Source organism: Biomphalaria glabrata, chromosome 6 (genome assembly GCF_947242115.1).
Source record: "Biomphalaria glabrata chromosome 6, xgBioGlab47.1, whole genome shotgun sequence".
Taxonomy (NCBI): Eukaryota; Metazoa; Mollusca; class Gastropoda; family Planorbidae; genus Biomphalaria; species Biomphalaria glabrata.
This window is the reverse complement of record NC_074716.1, coordinates 11481973-11494620: the sequence shown is the minus strand read 5'-3', so window position 1 is coordinate 11494620 and position 12648 is coordinate 11481973. Positions and strand designations below refer to the sequence as shown.

General features: G+C 32.4%; 2 protein-coding genes across 6 annotated transcripts in view; one reads left to right on the top strand and one right to left on the bottom strand.

Moving 5' to 3' along the window:
• LOC106071438 (alpha-mannosidase 2C1-like) overlaps nucleotides 1-3626 on the top strand; it is a 29348-nt gene extending 25722 nt beyond the window's left edge. For all 5 annotated transcript variants that reach the window (XM_013231545.2, XM_013231543.2, XM_056032827.1 and 2 more), the window contains exon 30: nucleotides 633-3626. In XM_013231545.2, the coding sequence (XP_013086999.2) occupies nucleotides 633-881 (249 nt within the window). In that variant the 3' untranslated portion in view covers nucleotides 882-3626. The remainder of the gene's footprint in view (nucleotides 1-632) is intronic.
• Nucleotides 2653-8825, bottom strand: LOC106071439 (cysteine and histidine-rich domain-containing protein 1-like). The gene is made up of 9 exons (XM_013231547.2): nucleotides 8646-8825; nucleotides 7071-7177; nucleotides 6842-6913; nucleotides 5681-5864; nucleotides 5534-5583; nucleotides 5093-5163; nucleotides 4413-4515; nucleotides 3871-4056; nucleotides 2653-3473 (listed from the first exon to the last, which is right to left on the bottom strand). The coding sequence occupies exons 1-9, from the start codon at nucleotides 8716-8718 to the stop codon at nucleotides 3354-3356; spliced, it is 966 nt and encodes a 321-aa protein (XP_013087001.2). The 5' UTR covers nucleotides 8719-8825; the 3' UTR covers nucleotides 2653-3353.
• Between the last annotated feature and the right edge of the window lie 3823 nt (nucleotides 8826-12648).

Here is a 12648-nt window from a genome sequence, read left to right as displayed (position 1 = left end):
ATAAAAGCTATAATTTAATTTTAAAGATATTTAGGTTGTATATATCAAGTAGTTAATTTTGTACTTTCTTACTGTTTTAGTTATAGTTCTTGTTGAGAAAGGTTATCTTTCTTTTAGCACTTTTCAGAATTAGCCATAATTTATCTTAAGTTTGAAATTAGGGAGTTTTATTATGTTACATCTATCAAAGACACTTTATTTGATAAGAATCCATTAGAAACATCTTCATTGTTAGGGTCTATGTTGTTTCTGCAGCATCAGCCTCACTGAACATAGACCTTGTACTTTTTTTGTTTTGGCCTACTCACTTGTATCTTTATTTAAGGGAGTAGGTAGATCTACAGTGTTCACTCAAATGATGTCTGTGGCCCAAGGAATTCTTTCAATGTTCTATTAATAATGTTTTATTTCCCCTAATACCGATGCTCAGACTTTACAGACTTTTTAAATAGCATCACACTTCAATCATACCTTAACACACACAGACACATTTAAACCAAGGTTGTTTTTTTTTCCCCCCCTATTTTCAAGGGTTTAAACTTGGAATTCTTATATTTTTATTTTAGTATTCCTTATTAGTCCTTTATGTTTGTTCTGGCTACAAGTAAATTCATTTATGTTCTTGTACACAGGCTGAAGACTGTAGTTCCACTGTTATCCTACGTCTTCATGAAGCTTACGGTGGTAGTACCCAAGTTAAGATAACCTCACCTATTGACCTCCATGAAGTGCATGCTTGCAACGGGCTGGAGGACTCACTACAGGATATAGACAGGGAAGTGGTCATTGCATTCCAGAACCTGGACAGTGGCTGTCAATTCTCATTTGATGTCCTGCCATTCCAGATTATAAGTCTTAGGTGTTCACTAGCTCATTGTTAAATATCTCTTCAATGCACTTTCATAATTCAGCAGGGTAGAGTTTTTATATGACATAACTCAGACTTGAATGTAATTTATGAATAAGCAATAACATGACACTGTTTCACCTTTAATTGCAACTTCATTTGTTTATGATGTTGCAAGTTGCACTATCACCTGTTGAGATTATTTATCTAGAGGTTTTTATTTTATTTTTTGTTATTGTTATGCAGCATTTTTTTTCCTCTTCTAAATAAACTAATAAAGGTAATGATTCAATTAATATTTCATTGTGATTCTTAATTATATTATCATTCACATATTATGTAAGCAGAAAGTCAATCTTGACTGGCCAGAGATAATAATTTTGGCTGATGGGCTGCTGCTCAAGCTCCCTTTGGGGCATCTTAGAATTCTGAGGAAAAATGACTGTCAGTGGGTGAGCATTAGTAATCTTTGATACTGTGTCACTTTGAGTCTCAAGAGAAGTTCTTTTCCCTTTTAAACTTCTCATGTGATTAAGGAGGCCAATCTCTGATACACATGCAGTTTAAGAGTTTGGCATTTATGATCACCGGACGCTGCATTTTCAGCCTTTTACCTACTTCTGGTGTGTTCAGCATTTCAATCCAGGCCTCTCTTTAATGCATGTTGTTCTATCCTGTGCTCCCAACTGTTGATGTCAATATTAAACATGTTTCAAGTCACACACATATCAGTGGATCTTTTGGCTGACAGCCATACAATATGTATGTGGAAGTTGGCCCTGTGGCATTAAGTGTACATGTCCAAGCCAGCCCAAGGCATCTACTGCTAATAACAGTGATGATGCTCTTTGCAAGACTTCCTCATTCCTCTCTGATTTCTATTGACAGAGATACACTTTTGGTAACTTGCATTCCTATAACTATTTGTTTCTTTTTTTGTCTTTTTTCGCAATCTCTTCTTTGCTTATTTTAACCTTTTTTTTTTTTTTACTTATTTAGTATTAGTGAAAGATGAATTCTAATGAATAATACATTTTATTTTAATGATAGATTTTTAATAAAATTAATTGCAACGACTAAATAATGTGATACTAGTATTTTTCACAAAACAATGCATAATTGTTGATGGAAGCTGTTTTTAAAACTTATTTTATTTCTTTTGTTTCAACCTTCATTACAGAACATCTACTGAAAACAATGAAATGTGTGACATTTTTTTTATGGATACAAAGTGTGGAAAAGTGTTGTTTAAAGAATATCAATGTATTTAGTAAGGAAAGTTTGAGAAAGGAACAGTTTATACTGGTTTTTAAATATAACATGTTCTCAAATAAATATCTGTTGTGTAGCATATATACATACATTAAAAAAATGATAATAATAAAGCTAAGCAAAATATTTCCCATAATCTTTTGGAAGATTTTTAAGTAGTTTAAAATAACTTATTGCCAAAATAACTTGATTTCATACTTGATAGACCATTGCATTGCCAGTGATCTAGTGGGCCTTCTCTACTTGCCAGAATAACCAACCAGACCAAAGTGTATTGGTTTGAGGCACTCTCCATTTTGTCAACATTAATTACATATCTACTGTCAATTCATGTCTGGCATTCACATGCATATTGTTTGTTTTTTTTATTTTGTACAACTAAACAGTGGTTATATGGTAGTTTAACCTTTAAAAAAAAAGGTTTACATGTGGGAGCGTAAAATAAGCTGATTTATGTGAGCCAACTATCACTGAATGAATGATTTAGACAAACTTCTTTATTTTATTGATAAAAAAACAGTTTAACATCTGAACCAGTTTACAATGTTTTTAATACCCAAAATATTTAATACAATGATGAATAAATTGACAATTTTCCACAGAAATTTCAGACAAATCCAAAGTGGATTATAATAATCATTAAATAGTTTTGCATAAATTAACAATCTCAACCGTTAAAAATTTTTCTGCCTTCATAATAAACTAAATAAAAAGTAAATTTCCAACCTCATCAAATATGTTTTAATGATTACAATGTTGACATCACTTTCTTTTAAAATTTCTCACACAATGACATTGTTTCTCCTGCATTAATGAACTATATGACTTTTAAGAATATTTGGGAGGTTTATTTGTTCTAAAAATGTCAAGGTACAAGAATAAGGATGAAACTTAGAGCGTAAAAAACTTTTTTTTTCCAATGACCAGTTAAGAATGGGCATAAATATGAGATTTCCCAACTAATGGCTGCTTCTGGAAGTACTACAATTTACAAAGTTTTAAAAGAGATTTTTATGACATTTCTAAAAATGAAGAGACATTCTCTTGGTGCTTTAATATAAAGCTAAATATCATTTTATAACTAATAGTCAAGATCTCCAATAGTATTACATTGAACAAATATTAGATTTGAAATATCATGTACTAAAACTCCTCACCTATCATACAACAATTAAATGCCACCAAAACTAATGAATGCCAAATTTACAAATACTACCATAAATGCCTTGTTTAATTATGATGTTGGCTTTTCTGGGAGCTCTAATGTGGGCCAGGAAAATGCTTCTGCTTTCTTAAGTTCTATTTCAAGTTTTGTTCCCAGTAATTTGACAATACTGCAACTTGGATCAATAGCCTGTGAATGATTAACAATTAGTTTTGTTAAATTTTTAAAAAATGGCAGATTCAAACTAATTCTCTAACCCACCCCACCTCCCCAAGACAAAATATCAGATAACTTTATACATTTGTCAACTGTTAGCCCAAAAGTATAAAAAAAAAAAAATAACTTGACATAAAAAAATCAAAAGAATGTCAGGGAATAAAGTAAAAACCATAAAGCAGACGAGCAAAAGTCAGAACCTTATTATAAAATGGCTAGATGATACAGAGGCAGGTTAACTACTTAAAATTCAGGAATGGAGATGAAAGGCTTGGGAAAGACCTGAATGTAAAAATATGTTAAATCAGCCCAAGACTCTCCTTAGGTTGTAAATATCACTGGGATAGATGGTGTTAGCGATGTAACTTACCTCTCTGAGTGTAAATGTCTTCTGGTATAACTTTGTACCACCTTCATATAAAGCACTCACTTGACACTTCACACGGTTGGCTTTGATGACTGTCTTGTCTGGAATAGCTACTTTAGCAAATATAGAAATACAAACAACAGAGGAAGTCTGGTGCCAGTCAACACGAACTTGTTTCTCTTCAGTCACCTGGAGACAAAAGTCATTCAATCATGACTAGCAAGTTTATCTTAGCTCATTGATTATTATTACCACTGCATAACAACTTACAGTTTCTACTATCAGAAAAGTTTGCCCCAATAAGTTTAAAGCCTAACCACCAACAATATAAAAAAAAAACCTAAAAATGAATGGTTTTGTTGTTACTACTTTAAAAATGATATCAAACATATTCTTACAGAATTAGATTAGTATAAATGTACAACAAATAAAACATCTGTGTGCATTCAGTCAAAAAGACAAAAATATGGACACTTGCATTGCATAAAGCAAAATGATTGGACAACTTCTATGACAGTGCCACTTCTTCAGTCCCACTGGCTCACCTTTGGTTTGTGCCAATTATGAGATCCAGTCTCACAGCCTTCTTGATTTAAAAATGCCTCAAAATCTGATGTCTTCCTCTGGCAACAAGTCCAGTATTTCATGCTGAAAGTCATCATAAAAAACAGATCACTACTTTAGCCTAAATCATTAAAATAGGGAATGTTACTTGTTGCAAAAAGAAATGATGAGCTAATATCAAATTTTAAAACATCAAGTTCCCTAAGAAGCTCAGATTAAAAGGTGATGTTGAGTTCATCCTATGTGAATAGCAAGAATGTTTTGTCTAAACCAAGCACTACCTCCTCTCCATGGTCACCTCAACAAAGTCAGATACAAATTAGCAATCAATGCAAAGTAAATCTTTCTAAATTATTGTCATGGCATTCTTATACTTAGTAATGTAAATTTGGGACTCAACAAAAATGAATAATTAAAAACCAGTTAAATAACTAAATAACAAATAAGTTACGTGTTGCCATAGAAGCAGACGCATAACAGTAAAAATCATTATTTTAAAGCGAGAATTGGACTCTTAAGCCATCTTTGAGTTCACCGGAAATGAGAAATGTGCCATCTTCGACCACAAGGGAGGAGCTATATGACGTCTGACAAATACTTCCAAGCAAGGTTTGTAGATTGAGACAAATTTCTATAGAAAATGTTCACACCAAAAACTCACCCTTCATGAAAGATTGGGTTCCCAGGATGAAAGATGCATGTCTCTTCATTACTACTTTCACCTTCAAATCGCTGGGAAAAAAAATGTGTACATAAAAATTTTGCTTACTTTGAAAAATACTAGCACAAAATATGAAAATCCTACACTATATGATTAAAATGTATTTTTTTAATAAATATTGTTATATCCTATAAATATATCTCCTTCTGTCTCAAAAGACTATGGATGTGTCCAGATATTACAGGTGTTGGTTTATTTTTTAATCAGGGCAGAATCTGCTGTAAATAAACAGGCCAATTTTGGAACGGTAAACTTTACCACAGTTTATTGCATGAGAATGCATCTAGTATAGGGTTACTTTTTCCTCTTTCTGTTGTCTGAGGTCATCTCTGTCCTTTTGTTTATCACATCATATTTTATTTTAAGAAATTATAAACTTACTGCTTTACACCCTTTGTTGTTGCAAGCAGTTCCTAGTTTAATTACACCATCTGTGAAAAACAACAGGAGAAAATAATTTGAAAGAAAAGTAACTACACATGCATAAAATTAACAGTTGTTATTAGATTAATTAATGAAAGAATGTACCATCTTGAGCAGAGTCATCATTGCTATCATTCAAACTAAGTTTGTCCAGCTGTGTTTTAAGCGAGGGTCCCACTGTCTTCTTAATCTCCACCATTGGCTCCTCCGCTGAAGGTCTTTCTTTGGCTGCTGGTATAGGAGGCTTGTGCTGTGGCTTGACTTCCAGTTGATACATTGGCTCTTTAGTCTGAACAGAGAAGATTAGGATGGGTTTCTATTAACATGTATATGTATTCATAAAACTATAACACTCCAAAAGCTATATTATATATTTATATATATATACTTTAAGATTTATGCTTCCTAAACATAGTGATATGTAATTTTTACTGACAACATGGAGGTGAAGCACATGTGAAAATGATTAGGAATGTTAGTTTTCCTGGTGTCGGGTTGGGGGTGGGGGGTAAACAGTGGCTGAGTGGTTAAGCGCCTGGCTTCAGAACCTGGAGGTCTTTGTTTAGAATCTCTGTGAAGAATGGGATTTTGAATTTGGGGGTTTTTAGGGTGTCTCTGACTACACCCAACTCTAATGGATACCTGACTTTAGTTGTGGAAAGTAAAGGCAGTTGGTCATTGTGCTGTAAGAAATAGATGATCTTAACATCATATGTCCTATAGATTGCAAAGTCTGAAAGGGGAACTTGGATCATGTATACATTAACAAGGAAAAAAAAATGGCTCCCAGTGAATTACCACAGTGCGGGTGGTGGAGAGGATGAAACTTTCAGTCGGAGTCATGAAAAATGGTCAATTCAGTTACAAACCCATATTTTCACAAAACATAATACATGTAAAAACACATAAAATGAACATCTTGAGCTTATGATCTAGCAACCAGCAATAATCTTATAATAAACAGACCATACCTAATAAAATACACATTTAAAAAACAAAAACAGGTTGTTTTACAAAGGACAACTACACAAGATTAAATTTAAAGCAAAGCAAAACGTTTTGGAAGGAAATGAAACAAACAAGTTTTAAAAGCATCGATGATAGGAGCGTGATCCGTCAGAAAGTGAAGTTTCAAATCGACAATAAAGGCATTAGTTAGGGGAGAAAGAGTTAGCAGAGCAATGTTTAGTCTACCATATATATATATATGCTAAACTTTTCTCTTAATTATACATTTAAAAAAAGGAAGAAGAATATTATACATACAGAGACAGGAGGTTTTTCAGGTTTTTCTGGTTCTACTGGTTTAACATTATTATGGTGTCCTACTATACAACCCTGTGGAACAAAAAAAAAAAAGGCTATAAATTAGCTGGTCTGTTGTTTCCAATTTATTTCTGAAGTGTGATAAGAGCTAACTAAATGTTATCACTGGTATTCCTATCTAAGCATTTATGATATGGCACTCTGAACCATCTAAGCAAGATTTACTTACTTTTATATTTAAAAATTCTGTAAAATCTGACACTCGTTTCTTACAACAGGACCAGCCTTTCAATGCATCATGGAAAATAGGACCACCAGGGTGATATGTACACGCAGCTTGAACAAAAAATACATAGAGATTATAAATCTATGTATTGGATTTAGATTTTTGTCAAACATGGTAATGCTCCTTAAACATTTTTTTATTTTGCCACGAAAATGAAAATAGAGTGTTTACCAATTTATCCATATACAATACTGTGAAAACGGTAAACCTTATTGGCTAGAAAATTTTGTTCTTTAATATTTTTATTTTTTTAATTTTAGGGTCTTCTGGATCTGGAAGGGACATTAAACATGCACTACAGACTCTGCCATAATCAAAGGAACATTTATGCCAAGTTTTATCAAGATTGGTAAAACAGTTTTGATTTCTATGGCTATGGGGAACATACATACATACTCCTTACATTCTACTTTATATTAGATATAAAACTTCTTCACTGCACTTGGGTTCACATGTTTGGTCGTGTAATACAAGATTGATCCTACAATAAATTGACCTTAAAAAACGAATCTTCACTTCCTACAAGTTACAAAGATAACTTTTGAGTGGTGGAAATCTTTTTTCAAGCTCTTTTTTAACAGTGTAGGTTTTGTGAGTGTATTGTCACATGAAATGTTTATTGGTCAGACAAATCTAGTATTTATTTTTAGATCTATACTAGAAATATTCTAGACCTGGATAGACCACTAAGAATAAAATTCAGATCTAGATTTGAAGATCAGCCAATAACTAGTCTACATCATAAATGATCTAGAATCTAGTAAGACTAGAGTAGAGTACAAGTAATAAGTACAGATACTACGGTATCAGTAAGGCTAAGTATGAGTGTCAGTAACTTGGAATATAATTTTTTTTAAATAGACAAATGATTTTATAATCTAGAAACTGAGTAAGAAATTCTTAGAAATACTGACTACAGTAGACTTAAATAGTTAATATAATACTTAATTATTTTAATACTATAGTATAATATATTAAATATATATATGAATATGTAGTAATAATCATGTCACTAGATTCTAGAACTAATGTTTTACTAATAATGTTGGTAATAATTTTTAACTTTTCAAGCACTAAGACTAAATTAAGTAAGACTCTCGTTGCTTGTATTGTAAGTTTATAGATTAAAATGACATTTTAGATCTAGATTGACTAGATCTATATGAGTATATGATTATTATGAATAGCTGAATTATGAATTGAATATGAATCTCATAATTATTATAAATAATATAATTATAAAATAATTTTAATTATAAGATTATTAAGATTAAGAGATTTTAAAAATAATAATTATAAAATATAATTATAAAATATAATTATAATATAATACGTTAGAGATTAGTCATTAAGATCTTAACCATGGATAGGTCGTCAGACCTCACACCAAAGAGACAATGTTCTTCTCGCTCTGAGTTTGATCAAAACATTGATGGTCAGACCACAAAAATACAATGTAAGGTATCTTTTAATAAACTAATTACTATAATAGACTAATATTAATCATTTAATGATTACTTTCAGAGTTTTCTTCGAGCTTGAACTTTTGCCCGCAACCTTTATTATAACATAACAATGGTTCGCAGGCCATTCTGAAACAAATATTATCAAGAATTTTTCACCGGAGTGCAACTGTAGAGTGTAGTTAAAGTAAACAATAGTCGCGAAAATTCTGGATTGGAGCATGCACAAGGGAGATAACTACGATGGGAAGTTAAATTATTGGTAAATTAAAAAGATAAACATTGAGGAGATAACAGAACTATCTATGATTTCGTTTCTAGAACAAAAATAAAATTAGATATTAGATATAGATATATCTACATTTACAGAACAAATTACATGTTTAAAAAAAACATTTTAATTAAAAAGAAAAAAATATAGAGTCTAGATCTTTCCTTTTTTTTATATTTAGACTCTAGATCTATTTGAATAATAAATAACCTTCAACCATCCCCAGTAATTCTTTCTTTGTCAAAATGACATCGAAAGCATTACCCTATATAGGTATATTTTAAAATATCTTGGTTATCCGGGTTTTGTCCATTTGTTTTGAAACAAGTTTTAAGTTGCGTCCCTGTCATAGAGTAAAAGTCTAATGCTTCCTTCGTATTAAAATTAATTGTTGTACAAACGGAGGAGCTTTGAAAATTTGATTACGCGCAGTGCTAAAAAGTGTAATAAAAAAAAATAAATAAATTTCTAGACCTTTGAAAAGGCATATTATAGCTTATCAAAACTTCCTTTATTTTGTACATCGGATATATAAAAGTAGCTTAGTTTTCCGCCTCATGAAACTATCTTTTAATAAGGGTTTAGTAGCCTTAGTTTATGTATCTAACTAATATGTCATTTTTCATTGTTTCTTTGGCAGTAATAATTAATAGGCCTACTAAGAGAAAATGAAAGTAATACTAATAATCTACTTTTCTAGGTCGCTATAACCGAATTGCGAGATAACCAACCAATCAGCATCTGGCATTGACACGTCAGATTTAAAAAAAAATATATTCTTTACTAGATCTAATTCTTGAAATAGCCTGCCTAGGCTACTCGCCACAGGAGGTTATCGAGTCTATTAACTATAAGGTTATTTGACGACCAGCAAAAAGTGAATAGGAGAATGTGATTTTTTTTTTTTTAAAGGAACACAATAAAAGGCGTATTTCTTATTCCATATGCTAGTACTTGGCTAGTGGTAGCCTAGATATTTGGACATCAGGTATGGAATAAGTCCCCAGAATGAACCAGGAAAACCATTTGTCTTTATCTTTGTGTTGTATGTTGTTTTTTTTTTTTTGGTTGTATTTTTGTATTTGTAAATTACGGTTTAATGTTTAGCTATTATTGCTACTTTACTGTTTTTATTCTCCTGTCATAAAGTGTCTCTAAGTTTAGTGTTTTCACAAATGGTGTTACTCCTGTGAAAAATGAATAGTCTGTTCATTTTTATTATATATTTCACGGCTCTATTTTTGCATCAGTTTAAATTTCTTTGTCTTCTCGAGTTTTCGCCCCAAACAGAAGACGCATATTATAATGATTCTTAGTAATCCTGGCAACAGAGAAAGACTACTGGTTCATCCGTCAGTGCCAGAGAAAGAAAAAGAGACTATGATGATTTTTTTTCTCTCCAACGAAGCTTGACATTGGCAGTGCCAGAGAATGAATATTAGTTCGTTTTTTTAACATTATAATAATAATAATATCATAAAGATTTTTATTTATATGTGTTGTATCCTCCTGCCTCCTGTCACTTGTGGTGTGGTCCAAATCCCCATTAGACTGTCCACACTGGCATTATGTTACATCGGTATTCGACTATTTATTTGGGCACAGTAACTTTAAAAAATAATAACAATACTTTTGTTTTAATGTTTTCTGTAAAATGTGTTTTTCTAATAAAATTTGTTTGTTTTTTTCTTAGTAAAATTATTTACTTCCTTCCTGGCTCCCTCAAACATGTGCCAGATTCCATTCAATTTTAATGTGTTCAGATTAATTTTGTAGGCCTACTGACAATCAACTTGGTGTACATTGGACTCGGTTCAGGTGGTCCTTCAGAGCTGAAAATTACACTTACTATCCAGTGATGGGCAAACTACGGTCCGCGGGTTAAGTCCGGCCCTCGGAAAGGTTTAATCCAGCTCGCCACTAGTTGTGGAAAAAATGATTAAAAATAAAAAATTCTCTCATAATGTAAAAATTCAATTTTGATTTGCAACTGAAGTGTGATATTAATTTTAATTTCTATGATTCAAAACTTGATCCGTTTGCTGATTTGAAAATTGCAATAGCAGTAAACCAGTTGAAGTGAACGTTGATTGACCCTCAAACATACGACTGTTCATTTGTTGTCTATAGTCAGTTAGCCTAAAAAATTAGTAGGTTCCGAAAAATATGAACGAAAGTATGACTATGTTATTGCACAACTCGTAGTATTTATAAGAGGCATATATTTTTTTTAAATCTATGACAGAGCATGTATGCATTTATAAATATTTTTCCGATGCTTATGAATTGGTATGCATTCTCTGTAAGACTCTTAACTATAAAACAGTCCTCAATGTAATAGTAATGCTGGTTGTAAATGCTTTCCGGTCCTATAGGTTTACACACAGACAATTTGAAGAAAAACGGAAAAAACGTAAAAGTATCTTTCAAACAACTTTTTATATTTGCTAATTAGCTGTTTCCATGACGATAATTTCACTGTCTGACGTGAAGGAAACGAAGATTGGGAATTATGAAGAGGCAATCAGTTGGTGAAATGCAGAAACCAGTTATAGGCAATTGTAAATGCACATTTAGAGACGTGGCGTTGATATAGTGTGACAATAGAGGGACTGGTCACTACTCTGTGTCGCGAATGCGTAGAATGCTGGGTTTGTGCTTCCTGGAGTACTCTTGACACGTGACAAACATAGATACTACAGATTGACTTAAGTCCGTTTCAGCAGACAAATATAAAGTTTATTTGACAGCAGTAATAATAATACTGCACTCCTTGATAGTAATACAAGTTAAACTCTCCAGAGTAGATTACAAATCACGTCCGCATCTCAGCGGGTAACACTGTACAGAATAATACAGGTTAACTACTAGAAATACATGTCTCAAAAAGACCACTGGCATCAACTGCCCAAAAGTTAACTGAAATTACTACTCGACTTTTCTAAGTCGCTACTGTCCGTCCCGGACATTACCAAAAGAAAATCCGTTCCCGAGGACAGACGTAGACGGTGAAAAGAAAATCTTTAGCGACCACCGGCAGACAATGGTTATGCTTGCCCTGGATGTAGCAAAATATGTAGGTCACAGCTGGGGCTGAGCAGCCACGGGAAATACTGAATTCCTCATTATAATCTTCGGACTCGAAGACAAGCCTTATTATTATAGGTTTATGATTATGCCCAACTACCCATACCTAGATCTACTATATATTTGTTTATTTCTAACGACCTATATATTTATTATTTTGATCGACCATCTATATAATTGTGTTAATGGCCAACAACCTTCATATTTATAGCTTAGACCAACTATCTATATATTTATAGTTAACGCTAACCACCTGTTATTGATTACGGCTAATATATTTATTGTTTTTTTTTTTCGGTAAACCATCTATGTAGAGGTGAATATGTCCAAATCATTCATATATGTATGTTCATGGCCAACCACCCATATGTCGATGGTTACGACCAACTTCTATGTTATTTGAGCAGTGTGTACTTGGGAAAAAAAACACAGTGATATAAATAATAAATGCTCAGGTTTGGGGAAGTGTACCACAGTTTCAAGTTTCAGGTAGAGAAAAGTTGCGGAAATTTAAAACTATTTATTTTATTGTCATGGGTTAAGTACAGGGTTAAGGGGAAGGCACTCAGTGAAAGTGGGAGAAGACACACACACACACACACACACTAACAGATCGAACTATGTCAGTAACAATAAACAGAGGGTTATGACCGACCTAACGAAACAATTGTTACATTGTAAAGGTATACAGACCCCCCAC